The following is a 14734-nucleotide window of genomic DNA, read 5'->3' on the forward strand; positions in this document are numbered from 1 at the left end:
AGTTTGGGACAGTTTCAAGAATGACTGAAAACAGAAATAAATTGTAATCCACACATCCAAGACAGTTGGACTTAAAGCACCCTAGATAGGTAAAAGAAGTATCTATCCGTATGGCAACACAAGTAAGACCCTAGTTCCATCCTGCTATGAAGTCATAGCCATATTTAAAGATTAACACTGCATATGTGTACAGATTTCCAAATATAATTTTCCATATGGTTTTAAGCTGAGAGTAAACATCTCAACTTATTGCTAGTAACCCAATTCAGAAAACTGTTTACTAAAACAACACTTCAACAAAGCTCCATCTTCAAACGGTTTAAGTATTAAAAGTGTAACTTAAAACATGGCTGAACTTGAAGTTAGCATCAGAGGAGTTCAGCTTGCTATGCATTAGGCGTAAACCAACGTTACTGAACAGCACACTAAAACATTACAGAAAACCTGCAGATTACTATGCGTCAACAGAACTAGGACTGTTAGTCAACAGTGGAAGATAAAGTGTGGGCATAGTGCATGGAGCAGAACACCAACGCATGTTTTGAGGCAGAGCTGTTCTTTTCAGATCAGTGAATCATAAAACATTTTCTTACGCAACGCTACATCTAATGAGCTAAAAATAGCTAAAGAAAGTGTGGGAAATACGCAGAACTTGCATTGCAGCTTTATTTCCTACAGGTTTAACAAGTAGCTGCATAACCTGGAAAAAATCTATCCACACTTGGAATTTTGACAGGTAATTCAAAAGCAAAAGTTTTCAGAGTTAAAATAAGCCCTGCAGAAAAGCATACCATTGAATTTTTCCACAGTGCAGCAATTTTAATACATCTTTGAACTTTCACAGAAATGGTTATTGAGGTCTCAAGAGAGCTGGGAGGAGACCCAGACCCCTGCTCCTCACCCATTAATTTAGTTCTTTCCTCCAAGAGGCTGAGATTTGTCCTGCAGGGACTTCATACCACAAAGACCTCAGTATTGAGGGTACTGAGACTCCCTTCACTGTTCAGGGCCTTCTACTACAGTCTGACCCCTCCCGCAGCCCACAGATCCCCCCCTGTTCCCATGCCCAGCAAGGCTTGGTACAGCTCTCCTCTGATACTCTCGGGAGAAGAGCGCCACTGCTCAGAGCTGCTCAGAGGAGAGCCTGCAGCGTGCCTCTAGTCCATCGCATCCCTAGTGCCAGGGCACAAGCACCAGGCAGCTACAACATGGCTTCAGCAACACAGGGCAGGAGAGGGGGAGTCCAAGAGTCACCTCAAACACAGCAACATGCAATAGTAACAAGCACCTAATAATTTTGGTGGCAACTGCCATTAAACATACAACTATAATGCTACACTATCCATGACTCATTCTTCACGGGACACACACTATATACTGCTAAATACCAGAGAGATGCTGAGATTACACAATAACAGAGACGATCCAATTCAGATCTTCACTTGCAGAACAAAGACACACACACACAAACAGTAAAAGCCAAGGACACTAGCAAGATCTCTCGTTTTGTTTCACTCGTTCACTTTTGGATCTCTGTGTATTCCACAAACAAGCAACTCCAGAGAAAACCATGTATAACCATGATCATCCCCATACATGTGTGTTTATTTCCATGGGATTTCTCCTACCTGGAAGTAAGGGCACAGATGACCTTGCTCCACTGCTCAACTACTGCAGGGTGATGTCGCCAGTTGGCCACCATCTCTTTGGCAGTTTTCCAGTAAGGTGGTGTTGGAAAGCACCGCGTACAAGCTAGTAACCACACCTCAAACAGCACACCAATTAATTTTTCAGCCAGATTCTCAGCAATGCCACCTTAACAGAAACAAAGCATGCCTTTAGTGAGTATTCAGTCTAAGTAACTTCAAATATCTCCCCAAGGAGATTTCAGTTTAAGTGCATACAGATTCTTACATCAATCTTTTTCATCATTTTTTGTTTAAGAGTGATTCCTGATTGCTTCCTACACACCAATTAGCCTTTTTACAAGACCAAACATATCATATAAAGCCCAGCCACATGCACATGTCACTAAGGGGCAGTAGGAATTCACTGATCTTAGGCTGTCTTCTATTGCACTCTATCTATATTGATGCCTTCATTTATTTTCTTTTTAATAGATATAAACCAAGAATACTATTTTCCAGTAGGCAGGCCAAACAGCAAAACACACACAGGTTTCAGTGAAATAAAAAGGGAACAACGTTGTCTGAAACCCTTCACCATGAACTGTTCCTGTACAGAGTCACTGTTCTGCAAAAATACATTTAGGAGAACTCGGCTCCAAACCATTCAGTCTTTTCTGACAATGCTTTATTTCAGAGTAGTGCAGCACAATTAGGAGCGAGCTATTGTGCTTTTGTGGCTACTACTAGCTTTTAACAGATTTCCCCCAATTCCCCTGGCAGCTCAACATCAAGCAGGGCCAAAGGTTTTTCCAGTAATTGAATCGAATGGAAGTTGAACATGAACCTTGCACAGTTGGAGCTGCTAGAAGAGTGTCATTGATCTGAAGAAGAAATAATAACAAAACCTCCCAGGTTTCTCTTGCCATAATTGTTGATTCACGAGCCAGTTTCTGGACAGCTTTCAAAACCTGCAAGCACAATCTAATCTGACTAGATCCTGGGTCTGGCCTGCAAGAGAAGAAAACAATACTTGAATCTCTAAACAAGAACTACAAAGTGATATGTACAATAACTTTGAGCAATTACAAGAGGAAACCTCAATATTATTGAACAAGAACTAAGAACATGAGCTAATATGTTTCTATGCACCCTAACTCTGCCTCCAAGCATCCTAACTCTGCCTTAGTGAGTACAAGATGTACCGTAAAGTTCTTCTCTATATGACACAGAACCCACCACCATAGAGCGAACACTAACTGGAGCAAGCACAACCCATTATCCCAAAGGAATTTATCTTAGACCAAACCATGAGAATGTAGTTGAGACATCACTAATTGTTACATTTGTAATTCGGAAGGAAAGTGGCAAAATTAGGAGAAAATATTGCTAGCAAACTAATTTAAATTCTTCCTGGTTCTCCTCCTGCTTCCAAATGTAGATCCAACTCTTAGCCCCAATTCCTTGGGGGGGGGGGGGGGGGGCAGTGTGTGTGGAATCTAGAAGAGTGTCATTAAATAGGAAAAATCAGACTAAAGGAAGAAGGGATAAGTAAGGAAGAAAGGGAACAAGTTGATATTATCAAGGTTTTCCCTATAGTAACAACCAGTTCCACAGTGTCACTGCTGAGTCACTGCACATGAAGTGCTGCAGAAGCAGCACAAAGCACCATGCTCTCTTCCCATCAGTTAGTTTGGACAAGACAGAACAGGTACAAAATAGTAATGTGAAATGTTCTGGACAGTATCTGAGGACACTGGTAAACAAAGCTGAGGAAGCCTAAAAGTTAAAGGGTGAAAGAAGAGATTACAAATTACAGCACGCAATATATGCAAGCCATATTTCAACTTGTAAGCAGTTTCCTCATCCCTCCTACCACTTAGTGAAGGGGTGACAAAAAAAATCATAAAAATACTACCTTCCACTGGACTACTAAGTAGTATTACCAGATTCCTACCAAACACTTTCATTGTGGTATAACCCACAAGTCATGTTGCATGGTAAGCATCCAGGAACATGCTGATCCACTAGATAGAGATCTGCTTTTCTTAGAGAATAGTAGCTCACGTTGAAGTCAATTACCAACAGACACACTTTAAAAATACTATCAACTCTTATCTTGATAGAATAAACGTTGTATTACAGTACTGGAAACAAGATTACAAAGAGACAAGATAATCATGCAGGCTACTAGTCACAGCTCATGACTTCAGTCAGTTGCTTTGATGGAAGTGTTAGATACTAACAGATAGTCTCTGTAGAACAGCAAAGCTTGGACAAGTAAGCCCTGCCTTGGTTGTAGCTCTATTTTTTCCCTGAGCAACAACAGAGCAGATACTTTAATCAAAAGATATCCTTAATCTTGATAGGCTTGAAGTTTCAAAGCCTACTTCAAGACTTGTTTCCCTAATAATTTAGGGCATCTATAAAAAGGGAGCTTACATGTAGGAGCTCCATTTGCAAGGTGACTAACGGCGTACTTGAGCTAATCTGGTGAAGTCCCCATACATTTACCAGTTTCCCTTGTCCATGAAGTCAACTGAATGGCAAACTTTGGTTGCAGCATTTTGCAGACTCATTGTCTTTGCAACAAGAATTGTTCTCATCATTTCATATGAGAAACAGAAGTTATTACAAAAAAGCATCTATTACACTTGGTCTATCACATGTTCCGTGGTCTCTCAAGCAATTCCAGACATTTCAGTTGCATGGAAGACCCTGGTATCTACACCTCAATCTCCTGGGGAGGAGAGGCAAGGAGAGAGAGTTCTCGTATTTTCTTTCTATGCTTGCAACAAGAGTTTGCAGCACTGAAACTTTATCTGATGGCAGTAACTACCACTGCTACTTAAGTAATCTGCAAGGCTTTCTGAATATCGTAGGGTTGCTAGAGATGGAAAGCCTGGGGGTTGCCTGGGGACTGCTCAAATATGTAAAGAAAAGAGGTGTTCATTTCATCAGGGTGGACAGAAGGTCAGTGCTGGAGGGAAGGATGTAAGCACGCTCTCTCTAGTAAGTCTAGCAGTCAGGAAAGGCAACTTGACTCACCCATCTTTCACTGTTCTTATTTTTCAGCACCACACTATTTCAAGGATTGTGCATATAAACATTTGATTCAGCTGAGCACTCAAACTAGAATGATTTATACGCACCTACTTCGTGTTTGGTGCATACATGTTCCTGAGATGCTATTTAAGTTGAACTGCTCACTTAAGGCTGCTGCATTTCACACTTCAACTATACATCCTCCTCAGGGTCTGAAACCCTCACCACAACTCTGGGCCACCACTTTTAAGGCAGCCAAACCAAGAACTACATCGTTTCCAGGAAATCAGGATGAGGAAGGAAGCTATTTTAATCACAACCCTCTATAGAACATATGCTTATAATAAAGGCGTAGTATTTTCAACACAAGAACAGTAGATTTTTCCAGGAGATTGTTCAATGCAGGTTGCTGCAAGAGCTCCTATTCTACAGGAGCCCATCAGCATCAGCAACCTGCATCAACTGGGTAAAATCAGAAATTATTCTCCTTTTCCCCTCCACAGGCACATAAGAATATAAGCCTTTGCTTTCACTCAAGCAAGGTGTGTACAACTTCAGTTTTGCATTAATTTCCATTATAGAATGTCCTCCTGTTGCTGGGGTGAATTCTGAACACAGCTTCCTGGAGGACAAAACTTGAACTTTAAGTTCTTTTTCTTGAAAACAGAGTAGGGACTTGAACATCAAATGTTTACAGCAGCAGCCATGAAAAAACAGTGTCGCAGATACATCTCAGAGGCTTTTGAAAGAAAACAATACAAGAGTTATACTAGGGGGAGGAGGGGAGTATTTAAAATAATGATTTTCCAGTCTTCCCTGTCTCTGGATGTTAATTATTTCATTCAACAGCCATCACATGCAGTCTATCACCCTGCATTGAGCTCCATCAATGAACTTGGGAGAGAAGGGTGGAATGGCAGCTTGTGCCAACAGCACAAGAAACAGGACTACTGAGCTGCCTGCTACCAGGGCCACTGATGTGAAAGCAGTCAAGGAACCATAGCAAGAACTATTTAATGGACTAGTGAAGAATTCATTCTCTACTGTGCCAAGGGGATAAAGGTTCCCAGATAGTAGACTCAATTCTGCATTTGTTAAAGCTTAAAGACAGCCTTCTGCAGAGGTCTGATCCAGAAGCATGCTTTCCTCAGATTTGTGCCGCTGCCCTGACCATCCTTCAGTGCCTTTTACACTACAAGTTAAGAGCAATGACAACTAAGGCTAGGTGGTATACTTTGAAGCAATCAATAAATAGCAACAAACTCCTCATCTGAATTTGTACGAGTTATTATTCAAAGTCCTTTATTAACAAAGCTTTCAGGTAAAGTTAAGTGATCCAGATGCAGCAGAGCACTTTGAAGGCCACTTACATTATTAATACTGATGATCTGGTACTTACAGACATATACTGAACATTGAAATAATTTCAGGTAGCTAATATTTAAGTACTGTTTCACAGGGCACTGTTAAATAATCTCTTACTTATCCAACACTTGTTCAACAGCAGCATGTAGATTTGTCATAAACTACAAACAAAGCATGATGCTTGAGCACTCTGACAATATAACTTTGTCCAAGACCTAGAAGCATGCGTATCTCAACATCATCACCCAAGTATGTCTCGAGTAACACCAGACTGTCCAAGCACTCCTCCACAAGATTCTTTTGAAACTACCAGCAAAAGACAGTCAGCATAATTATGCCCATTTAATAGGCAGCAAGATGCAGGCGCAAAGCAGCCATGTTGTGGTGCTGTGCAAGATCCTCCAACACATCAGAAGTGGTTAAGTCTTGAGTAAACAAAGCATGGGATTGCCATGATGTGCTCTTAGTTATCTCAGTCTTACACAATACCAAGCACATGGTCACACAGTGATGCTATTTAACCTTTCCCCGCTGTCCTCCAGTTGTCTAATAGAGAAGGTTCTTGAAGTTCTTAGAACAGTAACTATTCAAGTCTATGAATGATCTGTAATTTCAATTAGCTAAACACAGCAACAACAACTCAATTTGCTACTTAAAATTACAAAACAGCTTTGGAGAGACACCCTCCTCCTAACTTTGCAATGACAGCAGTCTTATTTTAATCAAGAGCATCTATGGCTCATCAGGCCTCTTTGACAGGTTACCTGCTGATTACAGTTTCAAATTCCTGAGCCTCCTGAGTGTCCCAGCCTTAACACTCACCTCGGTACAAAGAGATTTTGGAGATGTTTCAGAATGCTTTGAACATAAAGGTTTGGTTCCTTAATAACTGGTAAAGGGATGGAATCCTTAGGTAATACAAGAGCCATAATCCAATCTGTATATACGTCCACACAGTATTTCACAGTATCGCCATCCAGAGGTAGGGTCAGTCCATAACAAACCACCTCCATAGTCCATTTTACCTAACCAAACACAAACCAAAAGTTATTAAAAATAAACATTAGCAAGTAAACAATGGTCAGAGCACATTGGTTCTAACTCAAGAAAATAACAGTAGCTAGGTGGTATGGGCAATTCTATTTAACATACACTGCATGAAAACATCAAGTCATGACGTTACGAAGATTATGAATAAATGGCAAATCACTAAATCCTGAATCTCTTTAGTCTAATCTGTAGAAAGAACTCTTCAGAACACGAGAGCTGATGTAACGGAAGATTTTCAAATTGTAGTAAATATTTGTACAATATAAAGACTTTTTTAAAATGTCACACACTGTTGCTTCAAAAATGAAGGTAATTAGAAAGGCTCTATGTGTTACCTGCTAAATACCTTGGTTGGTTTTTGGTTTGGGGTTTTTGGTTTTGGGGTGGGTTTTTTTTTTTTTGCTTTAGCTTGAACTTCCTGGTACAGTAGCTCACATAAACGCTTACTACTAGGTCATGAATTACACTGTTGCTATGATCTAGCTGTTAATAGAAGCCTTATGTAAATAACGAACCTAAAAATGTAGCATACTTCATAAAACTTGGACTATTAAAGAGAGAAAAATAAAAGACACTATAGAAAATAATTAAGTTGCCACTCTAGCATGAAGGAAACTATGTTCTCTGAAGAAATGCACTTACCTCTTTGTCTGTTTTTAGTAAACTCTCACTTCCAACGGATGATGTAATTAAAGCTTGTCCAAGAGGACGCACCACTGCATTTGCCACTTCTCTCCCCACGTTTTCAGGATAGCTGTGAAGTACACTGGTATTACCCTGATCATTCTGAATGACAAGATGCAAGGATCTCCACTCTGAGTACATAGTGCCTCTATGCTACAATCCAAATAACACCTGTGGAGCAAGGAAGAAAAAAAAGGCATAATTAGTAGAAATGTGTATGGCACAAGTTACCAAAACTGAGGCTGTTTGCCATGACACAGACGCTTGTCAATTCAAGATGCACATGTCAGTGTCATACATTTGAAGACCTGGAAGAGATTCCAACAGCTGTTTTTCAACCTTAATAGTTTTGGGATTTTTTAATATAGCTGTGAGCTTTTTTTTTTTTTTTCTCTCTAAAAAGATTACAGTAAGTTTCAGTTAAGGACTAGGAGCCCATTTGAGACACTTAAACTTGAGAAGTGACTTCATGTCACACAACTTCTGCTTGCGCCATCCTTGCAAGAAAGATGCTCTTAACTTACATGATATCTTTGGCTAAATAGAGAATAGTTCTACAAGTATTTTGTTCGTATGAGCAATGGCTCCAATTCATACCTTGTTCCCTTTTTCAGCTCAACAGTAGTTAAAAATAGATACCAGGAAACTTTCAGGAAAATCTTAGTCATCTCAGAAGACTAAAATTCAGCCTCTTTTTACATTCATAAAGTATTTCTCCTACAGCATGCATTACTCAAAACTGGTAGTTGAAAAATTTGGTTGACTGACGATGAAGAGTACACTTTATCTGAAGTGATTTCAGGACTGACTGAGCCTTGGTGGATCACTAACTTAAACCCATTATCACTTTATAGCTTCATTATAACATCGCATACTGGTATCAAACCCAAGGCATTAGAGGGTGCCCTAATGCATTTCAAATCCTTGTAAAGTCAATACACACACAGAGTCACTCCCTGATGTAGATTTATCCCAAAAATTCAGCATAGAAAAGCCACTAGAAAGTTTCCCAGGTAGCACTCTCGGAACTAGACGGAAGAAACAGAGTTCTCCGTTCAACAACGCTCCCAGCACAGCCGCAGTTGTGCACCTTCCCTTACCGCAGACTGAGCCAGCTCAGGGAGCCAAGCTGACGGTGAGCCAAGCAGGCTTTGGCGGGGGGAGGGGGGGGCGCATTGTTGTGAAACCACAGACAAGAGAAGTGGATTAGAAGGAGCAAAAGTTAAGCTATGCTTCCACAGCCACTCTCAGCCAGCGCTTCCCCAGAAGCACAGCAGGATATGCCCTTCTGCGCCGAGAGCAGTGGATCGTGCCGCACCATCAGCACGTACACAACACCTACCTGCCGTACAGAAACAAGCTTGGGAGCCTGGCCAGCGGCCCCGGGCCGCAGGGAGGCCCAGTGTGTGCCAAGGCCAGCAGCTAGTCACGGGACTACCGTCCAGTCTCGCAAGGCAGCACAAGGAGACCTGCCACATGCTGCCAGTTTTGACCTACACATCAAAACATTCAGAAAGCTAAGCCAGCACAAAGGTTTGTCTGCCGAGGCAGTTTTTAGCTGAATCAAGATCTGATCTAACTCAGGTGAGATGAGCATCTGTGCCAACAGAAAGCAGCAGTGAGAACACATGGTCAGGAGGGGTGGCAGGAGCATCCATCCCTTCTGGCAGCAGCAGGTTTTTGTACCCACTCACAGCAACATTAAAACTGCTGCTTAAGCAGGTCCATGGCAGCCTAAGCCATCATAGTTGGGACTCTGCTACATCCCTCTTTCTTCCTCTCCCACCACCACCAATAGTCTTTTATCAATTATCTGAGCCAGCTGACCACATGAACAATAACACAAGGAAAACAGGGCTGGCATGGGAGAAAAGCAACAAGTATTCAACAGCCACAGCTTTGATCAGTGCAAGCTGTCACGAATGGCACCCCAAGCACCATTTGCCAACTACACTTAGCCGGCACACTTTGGAAGCCAGTTAGTTATACAGAGAATGTTTTGAATGCCTCCCTTAGACATTCCCTGGCCCAAAACCAAACAAGAAGCCAGGCCTGGAAATACACCTTCCTAGGGACAAGCCACCATTTCAATAGGTCTGCCTATTTAGCTGACTCCCTGAGTGTTTATTTACACCCAAAACCTATGTAAAAAGCCTGATGATTCCCTTCCAGGGAGGAGGGAAGCAAGATCTTTGTTCACCAAACAAATCCTTCCTGGTTTGAGGCAGCAATCACATGTGCTCCTCTGATAGCAAATTAATCAGAGCAGCCACAGCCTGCAGGAAGCATATCCTCTCCATTCTTTAGGAATTTTCTCTCCTCTAGGGGCCGTGGCCGTCGGAATGCACATGCCACTGCGGTCAAAACCCTTAGGCTTAGAGGAAAACAACAATTCCAAGACACTAGCTTTTGGGACACAGAGAAGTCACAACCGAAAAGCAAAATAAACAAAACTCACAAAAACCCCCAAAATGAACATGACCCACAGTCCTCAGTGATGGCTTCAGTCACTGCTTAACTTCATCATATAGATTTCCCTATTGCTATCTTTTCCTTCCATGTCCTATACGCACGGAGCTTCTTCATCTTCTCCTTTCTGTCCCACCTGAACACCGCCTTAGTCTCCAGACGGTGTTTGGAGTGGAAGAAGGAGGGACAAAGGTGAAACATCATCCACTTTGCAAGATTACCCCTTCCTCTCTCAGGCCCACAGCACTGCCTCTCCCCCCAGAGCAGTGTGCCCCTTCGCCCTGGCTTTGCTGCTCACCACAAGGGAAGGGTGAAGGCACTCTCCATCCCTCACATTTGACACTCAAGTTCATTACAGAAGTATGTAACACCACTTCAGGAGCACTGCTTTACATAGACCGATTTCAACTGATAAAACAGCAGGTACTTTCCATCAGCTGAAGGACTGGCAGCTAACAGCTCATGGCAGGAACTTATCAGCGTGCTGATAACTGCAAGCACACTTACTGTGGCTGCCCTTATACCAGAACAGGGTTCCCAGAAGCATGGACATGTTGCACAGCCCGAGTAAACTGTAGGCAACGTCTATGTAGGAGCTTTCTCATCCAGAAGACGAAAGTCATCAGACAAGACAGGGATTCCAAAAATCCTGCTGCATTTTGGAAAACCCTCATTGCACTAGGGCAAGGCAATGGGAGGACACAACCACCTGCCTTCATGCAGCTCCCCGCCACGCTGAAGCAAGGATTCAAAGCTTTTTGGGTGACCCTTCCACACTTCTGAGAGGAGCAGCATTTGTAACAGATACAGGATAGATACATGCCATGTTTAAAAGGGTTTAGCAGCAGGACAGGGTAACCAAAACTTCTCAGGCCACGTATACCCAGCCTGTTGCCTGACCTTCATACCAATTTGATCATTAAATTTATGTATCTTTTTAATATTCAAGACTTCCTTTGGTCTTGCCATAGAAGAAATCTTCTGTTAGTCTTATCAATATACAAGGAATACTGAAACAAGTAATTCCTTCAGATGTAAAATCCTTTTGAGATGGGATTTCCTAGAGTATTGATTTATTTGCCCCATACATTTAGCAGCAAGAAGTTTTTATTTGCAAGCACTAGAAGTTACTTTTAAGACTCGACTTCAAATGCCATTTGAAATGGAAATTGCTGCCATCTGTTAGGATTGGGGTATAGCTCAACCCACCTACTATGCATCTTCTTATAACTGGACAGAAGGTAAAAAAGGCTGGTAAGTCTTCCCACAGAATTGTATCTGTTACGATGTTCCGCTTCGACAGATTCAACATACTGACAGTTCTATAACTTGCTTTAGACAAAAGGCACGTAATGCTTCACAGAAGCAGGACTCACTCCCTCGGAAGAGGCTATATTTATCATAAATTACTTAAACAGCAACAGCGAATTAAAAAAAAAGATGTGACTGTCACATCACACAAACAGCATATCCTGATTTTTCCTCCTGGTTTTTGCAATGCTGCTGCATTTCAGCTTCAAAAAAGCGCTCTCGCTGGCCCAAATAACATCTCCTAAGTTTCATGCACCTGAATATTCATATTTCACACAAACATGTCTTATTGAGGTTCAATTCACTAAGGACTCTCAGAATGACAGGCAACCTAATTAAGTGGAGGGGTCAGAAAAAGAATAAATAAAACCCTGACATTTACCAAGCAGTTTTACACACTCCCAAGTGTGGAAAGGGGTCATGTTTATGTTCCTGGAGGCTGCACTAAATAAAACATCCCTAGATTCTCACAGACAGATCTGGAAAGAAATCGTCAGCATTAACACTGGCAGAACTACTGGGAGATGTGAAGTTAAAATATTTACCATCTACTATGAAACTGAGCATACTTTCAATATTCCTTAGTGTGGTAAATAATTTGGGTTTCAGTATATTCCCTCCAGATCCATTTCAGATTAGGAATTTCAGTAGCTATCACCATATAAACCACTGAAAATGGATGTTTCATCATTTAAGACCAAAGATCCTCAGTTCATAAACACTGTAGAAGCTGGCGAGCATGAAAGAACTTACTAATGAGGCCATGAAACTCCAAAAATAAAGGTATTTAAGTTCTATTTCCAGTCCCCAAAGACTTAATATGAACAGCTGCAGCCAAAGTATTTAAACTCCTGGATCAGTAAAGTTAAGACAGTGAGAACTGCCTAATCAACAGACCCGCATTCTGCAGTTACTTTGAAGGAATATGCAGGAGCTCAGAGCCTAAAGCAGCAGTGGGGTTTTTGGAGTCTCTGCAGGGAGGAGGTCAGGGAACCAATACTGGTGTACGAAGCAGTTCCTCAGAAAGTGTGTGCTGAGTGAGGAGAGTGTTGGGGGAAAACATGAACATTCAGCCCTTCATGCTCAGCAGCTTCATACCTAAAATGAAATGTTGGCCTACAAAAGGATTTCAAGCACAAAGACAGGCTGTCCCAAAAATGGATGCTTCAGAACCAGAAAATCAGAGCGGAGGCAATTAATGCAGTAGATGCAAAGACCATCAGAAGAGATATGCCCAAGGAAGGCTGAAGACTTCATGGAGCCTAAGCCAGAGAAGCATTTGATAGGCTTTATAAGTATTTCACAGAATCCCTCTCTCCAATGCAAACTCTACTACACCAATAGGACTGACATCTGCTCTCTAGGGGAGACAATTACTGCCAGAAAGCCCTCTTGCCACAACCCGTCTTCCCTGGATCACACACCAAAGAGGTTTACGAGCAATTTTTCAAGCCAGCTGAGGCCTATGACATCCCGAGCATGGACAACTGCCACGTGCCCACTCGCCCCACCTTGACGCTGCTGCCCCTTGGCCCTCCATGTTTATGCCGGAGACAGCAACTTAGATCTTGCCAAGACTAACCCAGCATCTCTCGTATTAAGCACACCAGGACTGAAGAAGCGCAGACCCCTCCACACAGCTCACTTTTGGAGCCCGTCCAATGGGTAGACTCTGCCCTAAGCGTGCACCACATGTAAAGGACAACAGGCAGAGCAGCCAGCAGACAAAAAATAAAAAAGGCAAGAGCCAAACAGAACACCCATCTGAGAAAAATACCAACTTTCTGCTAGTGTTTAAGTCAGTATTTTGCTAAAGAATAAAGAGAGATGCACATCAGGATTCCTATTAAATGAAAAAAAAAGTCTAGATTCAAGGCAGGAAGAGATCTGGCACAGAAAAAACATGAACTCGTGCCATCCTTTCCCAGGCCATTCACACACAGTGCTACTGAGTAAAGAAGAGAATCACAGCTCCCTTTGCCCAGAGAAAATTAATTTATCCGATTTTATCACCTAACTACAGCAGAAGTAGATGAATCTGACACAGGGAAGGCTGGGTCTCAAATCAAAGGTGCTCTTCAAGTCAGAAGGCTTGGGTCTCACTCTCCCCAGCACTCCCTACTCCCTGACTTCCAGAGACCCTGTCACCATTCTGGCTCTTGAGACCATCACTGGACACCAGTCTTCCCAAAGCAGGGAGCAGGGCACCTGCCACAGAGAAGGCATCGGCCTAAAAATTGCATACTGTAATACCTCAAGTTTAACAGAGCCATAAGAAAGCAAAAACCTTGGTCAATTTTGTATGTTTTGGCTATTACTCTGCTTTCGAGCTTCATTACTCAGACATCAGTACTACGTTGCTTCTCGCTGTCATTCTCACGTTTAAAATCAGGATTGCAAAAATTATCTTCCAGGCAGGCCATCTAAGAATTTAAGGAGTTTTCACATCCCTCACTTGTGCCAAAAACCACGCAATGAACTCCACCGAAAAACTGTGCATTTCCCTGGCTCAGAAGGAGAATAATTTTTACTCAATGGTTTATTTTACATTAGCACTTCTTCCTCAGCCCAGTTCCTTGTGCAACTCTACATATGCACAACCAGGAAGGGATCTCCTGAAGCCAACGGTCCCCTTAAGCCCAGGGAGCAAGCCTTGCTGCACTTTTGCTGCTGTTCACCACTTTCCAAAAGAAATCTGATCTACTGCCCGCAGGCCCTGAAGAGCAAATGAGACGAAAAATAAGTAAGGGAAAGCAAAATCACGGCAATGCCCAGGAGGCCTGCGGCCAGGGACACAAGGCACCACCAGATTATTTGTAAGAAAGTCGCAGGGAAACAGCGACAAAAACTTTTCCCTCCCTCACGACCGCACTCACACTAGCAGGAGCCGGCGCACAGCGGGCAGGGAGCTCACCGACCGCGGGTGACACCTCACGTTCGCTTCGGGGACCCGAAACGCGGCTCAAAACCGGTCCCCGGGGCCGAGGACAGGGCACAGGCCGGGAAGGGCCACAGGGCGGTGCGAGGGTGCCCCGAGGCCCGCTCTCGCCCACCCTGCGGCGGGTACGCGGTACCGGCCGGGCAGCCGGCAGCTGTCTGAGGCGACCGCGGAAGCCCCCGGGGGCAAGCGCGGTCCCCGCCCGCTCTGGCCCCGCCGTGCCCGCAGGCCCGGCCCCGCGGCGGAG

General features: G+C 43.0%; 1 protein-coding gene across 2 annotated transcripts in view; it reads right to left on the minus strand.

The window, feature by feature from the left end:
* RALGAPB (Ral GTPase activating protein non-catalytic subunit beta) overlaps positions 1-8618 on the minus strand; it is a gene marked incomplete at its 3' end in the record, with an annotated part of 54833 nt that extends 46215 nt beyond the window's left edge. For both annotated transcript variants that reach the window (XM_082007466.1, XM_082007465.1), the window contains exons 1-4: positions 7728-8618; positions 6858-7060; positions 2473-2636; positions 1629-1815 (exon numbers count right to left, since the gene is read on the minus strand). In XM_082007466.1, the coding sequence (XP_081863592.1) occupies positions 1629-1815; positions 2473-2636; positions 6858-7060; positions 7728-7910 (737 nt within the window). In that variant the 5' untranslated portion in view covers positions 7911-8618. The remainder of the gene's footprint in view (positions 1-1628; positions 1816-2472; positions 2637-6857; positions 7061-7727) is intronic.
* Between the last annotated feature and the right edge of the window lie 6116 nt (positions 8619-14734).

This window comes from Phaethon aethereus (genome assembly GCF_964289735.1).
Source record: "Phaethon aethereus genome assembly, chromosome: 16".
NCBI lineage: Eukaryota > Metazoa > Chordata > Aves > Phaethontiformes > Phaethontidae > Phaethon > Phaethon aethereus.